Below are 17,007 nucleotides of genomic sequence, written 5' to 3' on the forward strand. Positions count from 1 at the left end.
ATAATGTAGTACAATAGAGCTATATTTTTAAAAAGCTACTAAAGAAAAAACCTCTCAACAATCCGAAGAGAAGCAAATATGGGATTTTCTAGGTAAATTTATCAAGTTTACAAAGGTTTATCAACTTCACTTACCTTTTCGGACTCTGTCCCTGGACACCTCCAGTTGTACAAGTAATACTGTAAATTGCCATCGCCTATGCCAAACTTGAGTTTTTCCAAGAATGTCTTATTTTCCATCAAATCTAGTGCATTGAATACATCAAATCCTTTCTGTCAATGTAAAAAAAATTTAATTTTAAAGTTTCAAAGGATTAGAGTGTTTTGTATATTATGTATTTCAGTATAACATTTCATTCCCCTACTAATAGCTTGAAATGATAATGCATTTATAAGGTTTAATGTCTGCAATATATAGTATGGGTTAGGAATTCAGTTCAAAACTGTCTTATTAAACTAGCAAGCAGTGAATCTGATGGAGTTAGCAAGATTATCCAGAAATGCTGAATCGAAAAGTGCAGTCTGATGGCTGACAAAAAAGAATCTATTAAAATTTCAGGAAATATTTTGTCCCTGTTTTTTTTTTAAATTTATTTTATTTATTTTATTTTTGGCTGCGTTGGGTCTTCATTGCTGTGTGCAGGCTTTGCTCTAGTTGGGTCAAGTGGGGGCTACTCTTTTTTTTTTTTTTTTGTGGTGTGTGGGCCTCTCAGTGTTGTGGCCTCTCCCATTGCGGAGCACAGGCTCTGGACGCGCAGGCTCAGCGGCCATGGCTCACGGGCCCAGCCGCTCCGCGGCATGTGGGATCTTCCCGGACCCGGGCACGAACCCGTGTCCCCTGCATCGGCAGGCGGACTCTCAACCACTGCACCACCAGGGAAGCCCTTGTCCCTGTTTTTGAAGCAAACAGCTGCCTAGATGGCTCTATCACCAGAACTGTTAGTTACTGGCCTTTCTACGTTCTGACTTACCTGAACCTACGCCAAGAAATCAAAGCTGTAAAGACTTTAAATCGTGTATCTGTCTTGGGCTGATAATGGGAAATAAATTTAGTAACATTTCAATAGTAAAAACAGAATTTAAAAAAAAGCTTAGATAATACTATGCAAAATGTGATACAGATGAAGCACCTACATTTCTATTTCTCAGGGGTTTTACCTTAAATAACTTATTACTGGCCTTTTTGGGGAGGTAGTTGAAAATGAGCTACAAGATCAAAGAAGCAAAGAAGAATGCTGATTTGGGGATCCACTTATAATAGATTAAAAAAAATGTTTCCAATGATCAAATACTAGAAGACTACAAGGAAGACACTTTTGAAGGGTTGCTCCCAATTTCTCGTGAACAATATTTATCTTCTCACTCAGCAATTACATCAAAATGTCCCCATCAGCTGATTTCAATTTCTTTTTAAAGAAAAATGTTTATTTGTAGCAACAATTTAACAATTATCCTTACTACCACACTGAGGAAATAGAAAAATAATGCAAATACAGTAAGGAACATTTTGAATTTAATTCTTTTCATTTCAAATCCTTTTAATAATAATAATTCCAATAGTTAAAATTAAATTTCTTTAATTCTAAAATTCACAGACTATTTATTTGAATCAGAAAACCTACTGTTGCCAATTATTCACTGCAATACACTCATATTTTCCCCATACAGACAGACCTTGTTTTATTGAGTTTCACAGATTCTGGGTTTTTTACAAATTGAAGGTCTATGGCAACCTTGCATCGAGCAAGTCTATCAGAGTCGTTTTTCCAATAGCATTTGCTCACTTCGTGTCTCTGTGTTCCACTTTGGTAATTCTTGTAATATTTCAAACTTTTTCATTATTACATTTGTTATGGTGATCTGTGATCTCTGATATGACTACAACTCGCTGAAGGCTCAGATGATGGTTAGCATTTTTTTTTTAGCAATGAAGTATTTTAAATTAAGGTCTGTACATTGTTTAAATATGCTAGTGCACACTTAACAGACTACACTATAGTGTAAAGATAACTTCTATACGCACTGGGAGCCAAAACACTCGTGTGGCTCGCGCTTTATTGTGACGCTTGCTTTACTGCAGTGATCTGGAACCATCTGGAACCAAACCCACAATATCTCCAAGGTATGCCTGTATCATGGGATCACGTTAGTTTTCTTATATTCCTTATATTATGAATTTCGTGTATCTTTATATAAGGGTTACAAGTTTCTAATTTGTACAAAATGTCTTTTTGGTTAAGTTACAACAGAATTAATGATGAAAATAGCCGTTAAATTAAAAAAAAAAACCTCTTATCAAAATTCTTCCTTTGACTGTCAACAGTAAGAAGTATCTCAAACAAATCCCCCCACCGTGTGGAAGAAAATACAAGATGTTTTATATATTCCAATATACGTATTTGGAGACACACACGGGATGACAAGGAGTGAGTTGCATACCAGCTTGGCGATGATGAGCGCATCGTTCATGAGGTCCAGCAGCGGTGTCTCTGTGTGGATATTGTAGAAGGAGTAGGCGGCTTTGAGGCTCTTGTGGGCGGGGTGATGCATGACTGTGGAGGGGAGCGTGTAGAAGCTCAGGAAGTCAGTTAGTTTACCACTGGAGTTCTAAAGAACAAAGGCAATGTCAGGTAAACATCTCCTTGAACAAGTTTCATCCAGGCATCTCAGCTCACGTCTTGATCTCTGACTTGCACCACAGCTTTCCGTTAGAATGAAAAGCAACAGCTCATGCTCCGCTCTCCAGGTCTGATGTGGAGCCCCTTACCATATGCTGGGCAGAGGCCAAGGAAGAGCGTGGAGCTGTGCCTCAGCCTAAGTGCTCGTCAGCAACTGGCATCAAGTTCTTAAGAAGCAGAATGTTCTAAAAGGAACGCTCTCTGGTTGACTAATGAGTCTCTCTAGACTTACGGGACAGTGATAAAAGTAAATTCATTGTTTTTGCAGGAATAAGAGCACCAAGGATTAGAAGGCTACCTTTTCCAACTAAAGGATACTGTATAATAATCTTCTTGGCACAAGGCAGGAATTGTATCAGCTTAAAGTGAAGTTGGATAGGATTTGGAAGCTAGTTTTTTAGAAGCTTGTAAAAAGGCACTGGTACTGCACCAAAATATATGTGTGTGAATAACTGAGAAAATCTGAAGCTATCAAAAATCAAAAGGGATGCAAAAGATGGTGTTTGTTTTGTCATCACTGGTACACTTTCAATACAAGAAATTAGCCAATATTGTTTGCATTGTTTCTATTACCTGCAGTGACCTATGCAAGTCTGCATATAATTCAAACCATGATATATTTGAAGTATACAGCTGCGGAGGCTAGACCACGTATGCCATTGCTAATATCTGTTTTAGCAGAAAATTCCAGAGGATGTATTATCTGGTTTTTGAGTGCTTCTGATTCATTAAACCTTTTTTTCAGACATTATGAAATTAAAGATGTTAAGCAAAAGTGAGAGATGACTTAAAGACCTAAATTTTCAGCTTTATTAAGGATTTTCAACTTGAAAAACACCACAGCAGAAATTAGAGGGAAAAAAAAAATCACTGGATGGGCTCAACAGTAGAGTGGAGATGACAGAGGATAGAATCACTGAACTTGAATTTACCCAATCTGAAACAAGAGAAAAAACAGAATGAAAAAAAAAAAAAGAATTAAGCCTCAGGGATCTGTGGGGCAGTAACAAAAGATTCACCATTCATATCATTGGAGTCCCAGAGGGAAAGAAGAAAATGTGGGGCTGAAAGAGACAATGGCTGAAAACTTCCCAAATTTGGCAAAACGGACATAGTAGATTCAAGAAGCCATGTGAATTCTAACAGGATAAACCCAAAGAAATCCACACCAAGACACATCATAATGAAATTTCCAAAAACTAAAGACAGAGAGAGATCTTGAAAGTAGCCACAGAGAAACAACACATTACCTATGGGGAAATACTAATTCAAATGACAGCAGACTGCTCACCTGAAACCACAGAGGCCAGAAGCAAGTGGCACAAGAGCTGAAAGAAAAGAACCATCCACCATGAATTCTGTATCTGGCAAAACTTTCTTCAGGAAAGAAGGGGAAATAAGGACATTCTCAGACAAATGAAAACTAAAAGAATTTGCTGCTAGCAGACATACCTTTAAGACTGGATGAAGTACATTCTTCAAATAGAAAGGAAATCATAAAAGAAAGCATCATGGAGCATCAGGAAGGAAGGAAGGAAGAAGGAACAGAAATCTGGGTACATACTTTGAGCTATGCTTCTTCTCATGAGTTTTATAAATGACAGGATGATTGAAACAAAAATTATGACACCATCTGATACTCAAGACAGTGATATTTAAACAATGAGACTGTACAGCAGAAACTAACACAACATTGTAAAGCAATTTTACTCTAATAAAGATGTGAAAAAAAATGATGAAAAAGTAAAGAGAAGTAAAGTCACTTGAAGTGGTACAACATGGATACCAGAAGACTGTGATAAGTCACATCTGTATGCTGTAATACCCAGAGCAACCATCATGAGACCTACACAGATATACTCAAATGCACTATAAATAAATCAAGACATCCAAAAATGTTCAAGGAACAGGAAGGCAAGGAAACAGAAACAGAGGGACAGAAACCAGAAGAAACAAACAGAAAACATGTATTATAATATAGAAGACTTAAGCTCTAACATATCAATAATCATCAAATGTCAATGGCCAAAAAACACCAATCAAAAGATTCTGGCAGAGTGGATAAGGAAAAATGGCCCAAATATATACTGTTTACAAGAAATTCACTTCAAATTCAATGACACAGATGGGTTGAAAGTAAAAGGACTGAAACAGATATACCATGCAAACATGAATTTTAAAAAAGTAGGAGTGGCTATACACATATACCTCAGAGATACTGTGGGTTTGGTTCCAGACCCCTCAATAAAGCGAATATTGCAATAAAGTGAGTCACATGAATTTTTTTGTTTTCCCAGTTTATATGAAACTTTTGTTCACACTATACTGTAGTCTGTTAAGTATGCAATAGCATTATGCCTAGAAAACAATGTACATACCTTAATTTAAAAACACTTTATTGCTAAAAAATGCTAACCGTCATTTGAACTTTCAGCGACTAGAAGTAGTAACATCAAAGATCACCATAACAAATCTAACCATAATGAAAAAGTTTGAAATATTGCAAGAATTACCAAAATGTGACACAGAGAAACAAAGTGAGCAAACGCTGTTGGAAAAAATGGCACCAACAGACTTGCTGGACACAGGGTTACCACAAACTTTCGATTTGTAAAAAATGCAGTATCTGCTTAGTACAATAAAGCGACGTGCAATAAAACGAGGTCTGCCTGTATTAATATACAAGGAAGTAGACTTCAGAGCAAAGAGAACTACTGAAGACAAAGAGGGGTATTACATGATGATAAAATGATCAATCCACTAGAAACTCATGCAGGTCCAACATGTATAAGCACCAAACAAGACCCTCCAGAGACATCAAGAAAAACTGACAGAACTGAAGGGGAAAAAGAGAAATCCAGAGTTATAGTTGGGGACTTCCACACCCCTCTCATTAACTGACAGAACTACCAGAATTAAATAAGGGCTATGACTACAGATTCTGTAGCCATTAAAAGGGAATACTATGAACAACTTTATTCTTACAAATTTGACAATTTAGAAGAAGCAGACCAATTCTTCTAAACTGTATTAAAACTCAAACAAGATGAACAGTCCTATAATCATAAAAGAAAGTGAATTCATTATTTCAACACAAAAGAATTCTCTAAGGTCAGATGGTTTCAACTGGAGAATTCTAGCAAACATTTAAGGAATTAACACCAATTCTATATAATTTCTTCTAGAAAACAGAAGAGGAGGTCATACTTCCCAACTCATCTTATGAGGCCAGTAGTATCTTGATACCAAAACCAAACAAAGACAGTACAAAAAAAGAAACTGCAGACCAATATCTCTCATGAACTCAGCAAATACTCAACGAAATATCAGCACTCCAAATCCAACAATGTATAAAAATTATATACCATAACCAAGTGGATAATTTTTCTAGGTATGCAAGGGTGGTCAAACATTTGAAAATCAATAAATGAAAATCAATAAATGAAGAAGAAAAATCATGATTGTATGAATTGAAGCAGAAAAGGCACTGGACAAAATCCAACACTCATTTATAATAAGAACTCTCAACAAGTTGGGAATTTTCTCAAATCAGTAAGGAGCTTCCATGAAAAACCTACAGCTAACATCATGGAATAAGATTCATGGGGTAAGACTGAATGCTTTTCCCCTAATAACAGGAACAAGGCAAGGATGTTGATCTTTACCACTCTTATTCAATAAAGTACTGGAATATCTAGCCCCTGCAATAAGGCAAGAGAAAGGAAGAAAAGGCATACACATGAGAAGGGAAGAAATAAAACTGACCCTATTTGTAGATGACACAATTGTCTATGTGGAAATCCCAAGAAATCTCCAAGTAAATTCCTGGAACTAATAAGTGATTTCAGCAAGCCTGCAGGATACAAGAGCAACAAAGAAAAACCAATTACATTTCTACATACTAAAAATAAACATGTGGAAACCAAAATTAAAAACATAATACCATTTATAATCACTCCAAGGAAATGAAGTATTTAGGTAAACACTTTAAAAAATATATACAGGATCTGGATGCTGAAAATTACAGAATGCTGACAAAATAAATTTTAGAAGACCTAAATAAATGGAGACATACCATGTTCATGGATTGGAAGACTTGTTAATTCTCCCTAAATTAATCTACAGAGTTAATGTAATTCTTATCAAAATCCCAGCAAGGTCTTTTGTAGATAACGACAAGCTTATTCTAAAATTTATATGCAAAGGCAAAGGAACTAGATTAGCTAAAATAATCTTGACAAAGAAGAATAAAGTGGGAGGAATCACTCTACCTGGTATCAAGGCTTACTATACAATTACAGTAATTAAGACAATGTGGTATTGGTGAGGAAACAAGACACAGAGATCAATGGAACAGAATAGAGAACCCAGAAATGGACCACAATACAAAGTATCAGTATTCAGGCTATATAAAACTTTGACAGGGAATTCCCTGGTGGTCCAGTGTTTAAGACCTGGTGCTCTCACTTCCAGGGACCCAGGTTCTAGCCCTGGTTGGGGAACTAAGATCCTGCAAGCTGCACAGCATGGCCAAAAAACAAACAAAAAACCAAAAAAAACCTTTTACAAATCAAGAAGACAAGGGTTGAGTGAAGTGGTTGAATTATGCCATCTTGAACAAAGGCAGTTCAGTTCCAACCAGTTTTGCAAAAGCAAAACAATATTAAACTTTGGGACACATCCTTCTCAGATGAGATCATCCAAACTGGCCTTTTCAAAACTAAGAAAAGCAATTAGTCACACAGACAACAACAGAGCAGATCAGAACCCTGATTCCCCACGATTAAGTAGTAAAAGTGTGCTCTTCTGCCAGGAATGGAAGCTGTAAGAACAGCTGGTTCTGAAAGGGTGAGCAGGAAGCTGGTTCAGAAGCACTGAGTCATGTGGGCAGGAAGGGAATGGACACTCTATGATCCTTCTGGAAAATGGACTCAGTTGCACAGTGTTCTCATACTTCTCCGTACTATCTTATCACCTTCTCTTTACCTCCACTACAAAAGTGTCAATGATGTGCTCCTGGGGGAGGAACCAGTGGGCTACTTCCTCTTCATCCATCACCGGGGCTAGATGAAACTGCTTCAGGTAACTGTTGGTTAGTTCTTGAACAGCTTTGATATCTCTTGGTTCCATTGGCCTCAAGCCTGAAGTTTTTGTAACCTGTTGGAGTGAAAACAAAACCAGTTGGGATGGGCTTCCCTGGTGGCACAGTGGTTAAGAATCCGCCTGCCAATGCAGGGGACACGGGTTCGAGCCCTGGTCCAGGAATATCCCACATGCTGCAGAGCAACTAAGCCCGTACGTCACAACTACTGAGCCTGCGCTCTAGAGCCCGTGAGACACAACTACTGAGCCTGTGCGCCGCAACTACTGAAGTCCACGTGCCTACAGCCTGTGCTCCGCAACAAGAGAAGCCACCACAATGAGAAGCCCGCGCACGGCAACGAAGAGTAGCCCTTGCTCGCCGCCACTAGAGAAAGCCCACTTGCAGCAATGAAGACCCAACACAGCCAAAAAAATAAAATAAAATAAAATAAATAAATTAACACCAAAAAAGTTGGGAGGTTTAAATAAGAGGAGTAAACAAACTTGGCGCCAAAGCATGATCCCCAGACCAGCAATATTAGCATCCCATGGGAGCTTGTCAGAACTGCAGAATCTTGGGCCCACCGCAGACCTACCAAGCCAGGATGTGCAGTTTCACAAGATCCCCTGGTGATTTGTATACACATAAAGCTTGAGAACCACTAGTTTAGAACATAACCTACACGACATGTTCTATCCTATCTTTGTGTGCCAGGTCTTTGGTCAGTATTGTCCATGACCCAGACAAAACCAACGGGAACACTACAAGTTCATCTATATCCCCATGCCAAGAACTTTAACAGCCTACACGATAGGGCAGAACAATCTCAGCATGTGTTCTGGAGGATCACACTTTTAAGACTGCCACGTCTGATATTTTGAAAACACAGTTGAAAATGGCTGAGAAACTTTTTGTCCAATAGCCCATGGAAAAAATGTAGCTCTTCTGTTCTCGTGAGCAATAAAAATGAAAGAAAAGTAAAAATCATATCGGTCAGTATGGGAAGGGAAGCATTTTAATTGCCAAGAATGAATGGCTGGTTGCCAAGTAGTGGCCCTGGTCTCTCATGCCATCTTTTGATTAAAAGGTGATCAGAATAGGCATCTGAATCCATCATTCCAGAACATCAAAATTTTTACATTAGGCCATGGGAATAACAAACCCTCAAGGTCAGGACAAGTCCCCATTTGGATTTGTTCAAGTCTTATCCTTAAAAGAGCTCCAGACAGCAACTATAGGAAGTGTACAGACACCAGGATACTTGACAACAGAAGTGAGAAAGGTCACTACATTTGCTTGTTTGTACAAAGAAAAAACTTAATACAAATACAACTGCATTTTCCCAGTTAACTCGATATTTTTTTTTCTTGAAGAAATATTGGATAAATTTTAAGTGACAAATAACTTGTATATAAATAGTGCTATTCTATCTTTTCTGTCCTAAATTACCACTAAGTACTTTTAGAATTTTTTTTAATTGAAGTATAGTTGATTTATAATGTGCCAATCTCTGTTGTACAGCAAAGTGACTCAGTTATACATACATATACATTCTTTTTTTATATTCTTTTCCATTATGGTTTATCACAGGATATTGAATATAGTTCCCTGTGCTGTACATGAGGACCTTGTTGTTTATCTAAGTACTTTAAAATTAAAAACTGCCTTTAAAATTAGATCATCACAATTCCTGCATGCCCCCAGACTACTGGTAGGGGAGAAGACCAAGGTGGAAAATGGGTTTTCATTTTGAGTGTCAGCTCTGATGGATGTTAGTAGTTGTGCTGAGGTTTCTAACGTTCTGTGACAAGAACCGCTGATTGATTACTGATTCACTTTGGGAGGAGATGGGCTTTGTGTTTACAGACCCAGCAGTCCTTAGCTGAGTATTTACTATGTGCCACTCAGTTATGATTTATGGAATCTACAAAGATGCAGTAATGCAGCTAAAATAGTTTAATATTCTAAACTGAGAGAATTTTAAGTCCTTGACATTTAATAGAGAACTCATACTTTTAGTATTTCTGTGGATCTCAAAGCCAAAGGACCCGAAATCTCCAGGTCCCAGGTTCCACCCAAGGCTTAACCCTTGGTTAATAATGGCCTGAATAGGTGTTGAATGAATGAATGAATTCCTAGGTTTTTAGCACAATCATTTACCCAATAAGGTGAGGTGAAGGCTGCAGACACGGAAAAAAGTCACTGTCAGCTCTGAAGGGATATTTCTACAGCCTGGCATTTAAGTACAAGCCAGGAGTGAAACTGTATTTTTCTTTTGTTTCCCTAAGCCAATTTTAGTTATTCGGAGCATTTCTACACTGCAATTCATGGGAAGAGGAAACCTATGTGATTGCTAAATGGTGTTACATGAAATAAATATACATTTCTAAATGCTGGTAGGAAGACCAAAGCCATACCAAATGTATACTGCAGTCATTTGAAAAGATTATTTTTTACTATGAGGATGACCTTGATACATTTTAAACAGCCTTTCTCAACATCAGATTGTTCTTTCTTTTGTTACTGGTTCAGTAAGAATCAATAATACCAAGCAATGAGATTAACTAATGAAAGCAACAGGATACATCTTCTCTGTTCATAGAGAACATTCAGAAATGAAGACTGAAGCTGGCCAACTCCTTTTTGGAGCAAAATATGCTTCTGCAGCACAGTTCTTATTCACTGAATTTTCATACTGTGTAATCACTAAAATCCACATCCTTTCTGCCCAGAAGACACCCTTAAAGCAGCAGTTCTCAAATATTTTGTTCTGGGACTTTGTTATGCTCTTAAGAATTATTCAGTACTCCCAAAGAGCTCTGCCTACGTGGGTTAGATTTATCCACATTTATCATATTAGAAACTAAATTAGAAATTTTAGAAAAAAGAATATATAAGCTCACATTCCATATAGCCTCTGGAAGACTGCACAGTGCACTTGTAAGACAATGAAATGAAAGATGCAAATTATACTTTTGTATTTTATAAAAAACTGACTTCACAGGCCCCCCAGAGGTTTCTGGGAACTTCAAGGGATCCCTGGACCACACTTTGAGAACTGCTACCTCAGGTCTCTGAAGGTCAGAAAAATGGGTAATAGAATTTAGATAAGGAAGACTCAGTGAAAACAGTATTGTTTGGCAAACCGGCAGGGAGAAAACACATAAACTTGGTAATTTCCAAGCACTTCAAACAAGTTTTTACAGGAGCATTAAAGCAGGAGAGAACATCAGACTATATCCAGCTATAAAAACATATAAGGTCCTAGAAACAGGGGAAGAATATTTACTTTTGTTGATTAACAATGGCTTATGTGTCTCAGAGCCTAAACTTGTTTCTTTCTAACATCAGAAAGTCACATCCTCTCCAAGAAATCTACAGAAACACGAAATAAATTTTAAAATATAAAATTATATTTTAGGGAGTTCCCTGGTGGCCTAGTGGTTAGGATTCCAGGCTTTCACTACTGTGGCCCAGGTTCGATCCCTGGTCAGGGAATTGAGATCCTGAAAGCTGCACAGTGCCGCCAAAAAAAAAAAAGAATCATATTTTATATAATAGCTGTTGTCTTCAGGAAGAGGTGGGGGAAATGCTATACCTAGACAAAAATCTCAGCTTTGGCATAATCTGAAAGAATCAAGTGGCAATGTTTTCTGAGACTTCAATAAAAAGCAGAAAAAACTTCCAGTAACTGAGAAAATCTTAACTTACATAAACAAACTCTATTTCTGAATCAGATACTTTCCCACCATCCAACTAATATGCATTACTTGTTGGACTCTATATGCACTGAAATCTGCGTCAAATCTGCTTGTAAGTACATAAGGAAACAAAGCTCAGAGCCCTATTGAAAAACAGAAGCAGTGCCGTTCTCTGTCAAACTATGTGGTGTGAACTGATTTGGAGCTAAGATTCCACAGTAGAGATGTCGGCAATGATTATGATTATTTATTTGATTTAAGAAGGAGCAGTAGGACGTTAAACACTAAAAAAACATCGACAGTTACTAAATCGAGAACACCTGAGTCTTAGCATGTCTTCCCAGGCGTAAAGTTCTTGCAACACAATGTAAAGACACTGGGAGATTAACCTGACTCCCGCTTTTTATCTGCTTCAAATTCCTTCACCTTGAAGAGCACCGACTAAAAAAAAAAAAAAAAAAACCCAACGTGGTTTGGAAATTCTCAACACCAAATTAAAAACAAACCAACACTGAAAGGGTAGGAAACTGTGTTCCTCTTGGGAAAACCTTAGTCTCGCAGGTAACAGTAGCTAATGGTATGGGCCCCGGGGATGGTTCTGTCCTGATTGGAAGACTCTGGGCAAATCAATCTGGTGTCTCAATGTCCTCTTCTGTGATTGGGGACAGTCACCCGCCCTCTCTGATTGGTGTAGATAATAAATGAGATAATGGATGTTAACTGTCTGGCATAATGCTGGCTGCAATCAATGTTGACTTTTATAGTCAGATGTCCACAGCAAAGATGTAAAGCTGGCACGGTAAGCAGAAACGGGCCTGGCAAATCAGAAAACGAGACAGAATCAAAGAGCAAAAGCTGTATTCAGTAAGGTTCTTGTCTTTACGCTTCACGGTACAAAAATGTTCTTAAATGATGCAGTTGCCAGAGGGGGCATCATCCACCTGGGCCCTCGGGAGAGAAGGAGATGGTCTGGTGTATGCTGCCTCGTCCAGCTTCTAACTCAGGAGCTGACACCATGGTGGCTGCTGGAAGCACCTTCCAATTTTCCAGTGTCTCTACTTGCATCTCTTCTATCTTCTCTCTCTCTCTTTTTTTTTTAATTTACTCTTTAGTTTTCTTTCCTTCCCTATGACTTAAAAGGAGGAAGGGAGGCTGGAACACACCAATGAGAGGTGTTTGGACCTTGACACTCATCCCTTCCTGCCTCAACCTGGTCTCTAATGACGGCACAGTGAGACGTCTGGTTGGACTGGGCCTTGGTGCCCCCAAGGCAGTTGTGTTAGAGGTGAGGGTGGAGGCAAAGGGACCTCACAGGAGAAACACGGACGTCTAGGGCCTGCCTTCCAAGTCCTCCACTTATTAGTGACAGGCCCTGGTCTAAGCATCAACCTTCACAAGCCTCGGTCTTCGCATCTGTACGATGGGGATAAGAATACTGACTTCAAAAGGTGGTTGGAAGAATATACTGAACAATATACGTGACAGCACTTTATAAACTTCAACTTATTAGGGAAGAAAAAAGGCAATCACCATAGCAACATGGCCAGAAGAGGACTGCTCCACCAAGGAAACTAGGTTAACCACAACCAAGATGCCAAGGTCTGGTTTCACCACCAATGCCCGCCCGACCAGCAATTTATCACCAACTTGTCAAAACTTTGTTACCTATGAGTTGATGGATGCTTGTACAAAAATATGGAGGCTGATGGAAAAAGTCAAGTCAAAACTAACTTTCAGTACCTCTGATTCTAATCATCCTGAATAAACCAACGCCAGCTACTAAAATTCCTTATTCTTCAGTCTACGTTAGGCAACTATGTGTAAGGGGGCACTTTCCTTACCCACAACTAGACAGGTTTAGGCTCAAGAAACTTAAATCCGGGGAGGCCAAAGTAGAACAGCATTCGCCCTTAGTGAAAAAAGTAGGCACGCCTCCAGTTCTTATTTCAACTCACATACGGCAAAGTATTTGACAATTTGCAAGGAGGATGCTGAGAATCAATGGTGTCCTGTCTTAGCTGTGCACTGTGCCTCCCTTGTTCCTCTTTATTTCTCATGGCCACTTGTGCCTCTACATGACTCTGTCCCGCTCAGTGGCTCTGGGTCTCGGCCACTGGCAGAAATTATTTCTAGCTGATCCGTAAATTACGATGGTCATGATCATGGTGTGACCCCTCAGAGCAGTTTCCTGCATCTCCATTTCAGTGCACATGTCTCCATACACTTACCTTCAATTCTGTCACCCCAACTTGAGGGGGCCTGGTCCTTCTTCCTCAGGACACGTGGACCCTCCTTCATTTTGTCACCTGTGCTTTTTATTTATCTCTGTTCTGATCTACGTTCCCCCCTCTGTCCTTGACCTCACAGATAGGCAGTGAGTTCATTAGTTCAAGCCCCACTGTCTGCAACTACAGCTTAGGCAGAAGGGAGACAGTGCCTTCCAGGCCCTCTACCAGGTGGCGGAGCCCCGGAATGACGACCCTGACATCTCCAACACCTGGTTTCCTTCACCTCCACTTTTCTCCTTATGAAATTCTGCCTGAGTCAGCAATTAATTGATTCTGGTCAGTCATCAGAAAAAAGACATCAATTCCTGCAGCCGCTGATCACATGCATTTGGTAAACACACAACCAGCCCAAGAAAAAAGGCGCTAGAGTTGGCTGCACCTTCCACAGGTGAAGTCCTCTCCTTCTTTGGGAGGAACATGGCTATATTGCACAAGAATCCCTCAATCGAGTTAAAATATCTACTACAACCCAAAAGAAAGAATAGCTCTGACGAAATCAAAACTTTACACAAAAGATCCCATCTTTGGCGGACAGATTCCACGATGGCCCCAGTGATGCCTGCCCTCCTGGAGTTTATGTCCCCGCCATCCACTTGTCTCGAGTGTGGGTGGGGCCTGTGACTTGCTTCTAACCAATGACATACAGCACCAGTGATTCCACTTTAATTGACTCTGCAGGGTTCGAACTTCCATCTTGCTAGCAGATGCTCTCTGTAGACTCTCCTCGCTGGGTTCGATGAAGCAAGCCGCTGTGCTGTAAGCTAAGCTACAGAGAGCCCCAGCCGACCAGGAGCTGAGGCAGCCTCAGGCCGGCGGCCAGCAAGGAACTGAGGACCCCAGGCCAACTGCCCACAGAGAACTCAAGGCTGCCAACAGCCATGTGAGCTTGGAAGTGGATCCATCCCCAGCCAAGTTTTCAGAGGAGGCCCCGACCCTGGCTGACACCTTAATGACAGCTTCATGAGAAACCCGGAAGCAAAGGCCTCAGCTAAGCAGTGCCTTGATTCCTGACCCACAGAACCCAAGAGATAGCACATGTGTTGGTCTGAACTTCTACGTTTGTGGTAATTTGTTATGAAGCGATAGAGAATTCATTCACCATCTGAGCCCTGAATAAAGCTAAGACTGATAAGCACGTTTAAATTTCCACTTATTTTTTTTTTGTTTTTTTTTTTTTTTTTTTGGTTGCGGGGCTTTTCTCTTTTTTTTTTTTTCCCTTTGCGGAGCACAGGCTCCAGACGCACAGGCTCAGCGGCCATGGCTCACGGGCTTAGCCGCTCCGTTGCATGTGGGATCTTCCCGGACCGGGGCACGAACCCATGTCCCCTGCATCGGCAGGCGGACTCTCAACCACTGCGCCACCAGGGAAGCCCTAAATTTCCACTTATTAAGAGACAATTTTTCACACTGGGAATTTACTAGTTTAAAAATATGCTAATTTAATGAGACATTATTTCCTCTCCCCGGGTTTCTTCTTAAACCTTATTCCTTAGTTCCATGTGTTAAGATATCATCAGAAACCTGAACTTTTCTTTCCTCTTCCTAAACAGAATATAAATACTCAAAATTTCAAAACTTACATGTCTGGAATTCAAGCCTTTCCAACCCCAAGCTGAAGAACTTTAAAAAGCCTTAAAAAAAAAAAACCCACCTCCTTTTTTCTGGCCCCAGAGTTCTATGCAGTCTTTTTAGCTGCATATTCACATCCTCAGACCCATGAGCCAGTTTTTAGCTTCCTGCAAATAATTCTTTTCTACATTAAAAGTTTCAGTTATTAACAGCTTTGAAAAACTGCAAATCATTCTTACTTACATCTGGAAGTCTGTACAGCTTCATTGTTCTCTGCAAAGTCATATTTCTACTCAAGTGAGAAAATTTCACTTCTACCAATTTTCTGGGGTTTAGTGATCGATGCCAGTATCTGGAATACAATACAGATTTTAAGATCTAACTGATTTCTAACTCTCCAAGTTTTTCACCTTTGTCTAAGCTCAGCTGTTATAGAAGCAGTGAATGAACACTTATGTTGGGCCCAGTGCAGTGCTGGGTGCTGGCCCTCTTCCTATGCAATTATTTTATCTGTCATTTTTGACCTCTAAATGATGTGCCAGTTATGTTCCTTTGTTGTTTGTAACCGTCCATCTCTTTCAATAAAGAGAAATCTTAGAATTGCAGAAGGAATATTGATAATGCTTAGTCTGTAAGTATTGAATGAGCATCCCAGATTCTAAGATAGCAAACCAAAAAGTTTAAAAACATGAAAAAACTCTCCTTAAGTTTAGTAGCCTTCACATTTATATAACGCACACCAAACAAGACAACTTTTTGAAAAACAAGCTTGAATTTCTTAAGTGTTTCTAGTTTAGGTACTCGGATGAATGATTATATTAAAATAACACCTGTGAAGTCTTATTTATTCTGTTTATTTATGAATAAGTTAATAGGAGAGAGTCATTTTACAGTTTTGTCTTTTATACTGTTTTCCTGAAGTTTCATCTTATTTGAGTCAATAAAAATAACAGAGGGAGATAAACTCTGAGGCTCTAGGAACAGGTTATTCAAGTGACAATCTGATAAACAATTTTCTTACTAGATTAACCTTTGAAAGCTTGATAAGAGCAGATGAAGAAATAAAAACAGCTTTAGCGGGTTTTTCAGCTGATGTTTATCAAGCTTTCGGAGTAGTTCCTGACAGCACTGGTGTGACAGTGAGTGTTAGAGAAGGAAAGAAAATCGTACTGCAGGGCATCCCGAGATAACTGATGCCCTGGGTTTCCCAAGGCAGAGACTATTCTTTCAAATGGAAGAGACACAGAATGGAGATGTAGCACCATTAGTATACACGTGACTGTGGGGTTTGCTGCGAGAGTACTGGGCTAGTGGTTCTTGGTTCTATCTCCATCTCTGCTACCCACCAACCAAATCATCACGGGTCAGCCAAAGGCCCTCTGGGTTACGCGGGTGGAGAATAATACTTGTAGCAACATGGCAGGGAGGCTCAAAGCGTTAGGTACAGGTGACGTGCAAGATAAAGGTGGGACGCTATTACCTGCATGTGGCCACTGGCTTGGGAAGAACCACTCCAGCAGTATAAACGGCCTGGAAAATCCCTTCCAGGTTCACTCTTCTGGTTATTTCTCGAATCAACACTGGGGCTACCCGTTTGGATCTCAATTTCTTATGAACACAAAGGAAGTTGATTTCGACCATCTTCTTCACGCTAAGAAATAAAGGTGTTGCAAATTAGAGCCACCGTTA

At 39.5% G+C, this 17,007-nt stretch overlaps 1 protein-coding gene across 2 annotated transcripts in view; it reads right to left on the minus strand.

The window, feature by feature from the left end:
- NMT2 (N-myristoyltransferase 2) overlaps nucleotides 1–17,007 on the minus strand; it is a 56,092-nt gene that overhangs the window by 1,517 nt on the left and 37,568 nt on the right. Inside the window, exons 7-11 of one of the 2 annotated variants that reach the window (XM_027121941.1) lie at nucleotides 16,799–16,969; nucleotides 15,562–15,670; nucleotides 7,664–7,834; nucleotides 2,439–2,606; nucleotides 135–272 (exon numbers count right to left, since the gene is read on the minus strand). In XM_027121941.1, coding sequence (XP_026977742.1) covers nucleotides 135–272; nucleotides 2,439–2,606; nucleotides 7,664–7,834; nucleotides 15,562–15,670; nucleotides 16,799–16,969 — 757 coding nt within the window. Of the gene's footprint in view, nucleotides 1–134; nucleotides 273–2,438; nucleotides 2,607–7,663; nucleotides 7,835–15,561; nucleotides 15,671–16,798; nucleotides 16,970–17,007 lie in introns of those variants that run through there. The other variant, XM_027121942.1, reaches the window with a different exon arrangement.

Source organism: Aethalodelphis obliquidens, unplaced genomic scaffold, assembly GCF_003676395.1.
Source record: "Aethalodelphis obliquidens isolate GAN/ISIS:26980383/991018 unplaced genomic scaffold, ASM367639v1 scaffold23, whole genome shotgun sequence".
NCBI classification, from domain to species: Eukaryota; Metazoa; Chordata; class Mammalia; order Artiodactyla; family Delphinidae; genus Aethalodelphis; species Aethalodelphis obliquidens.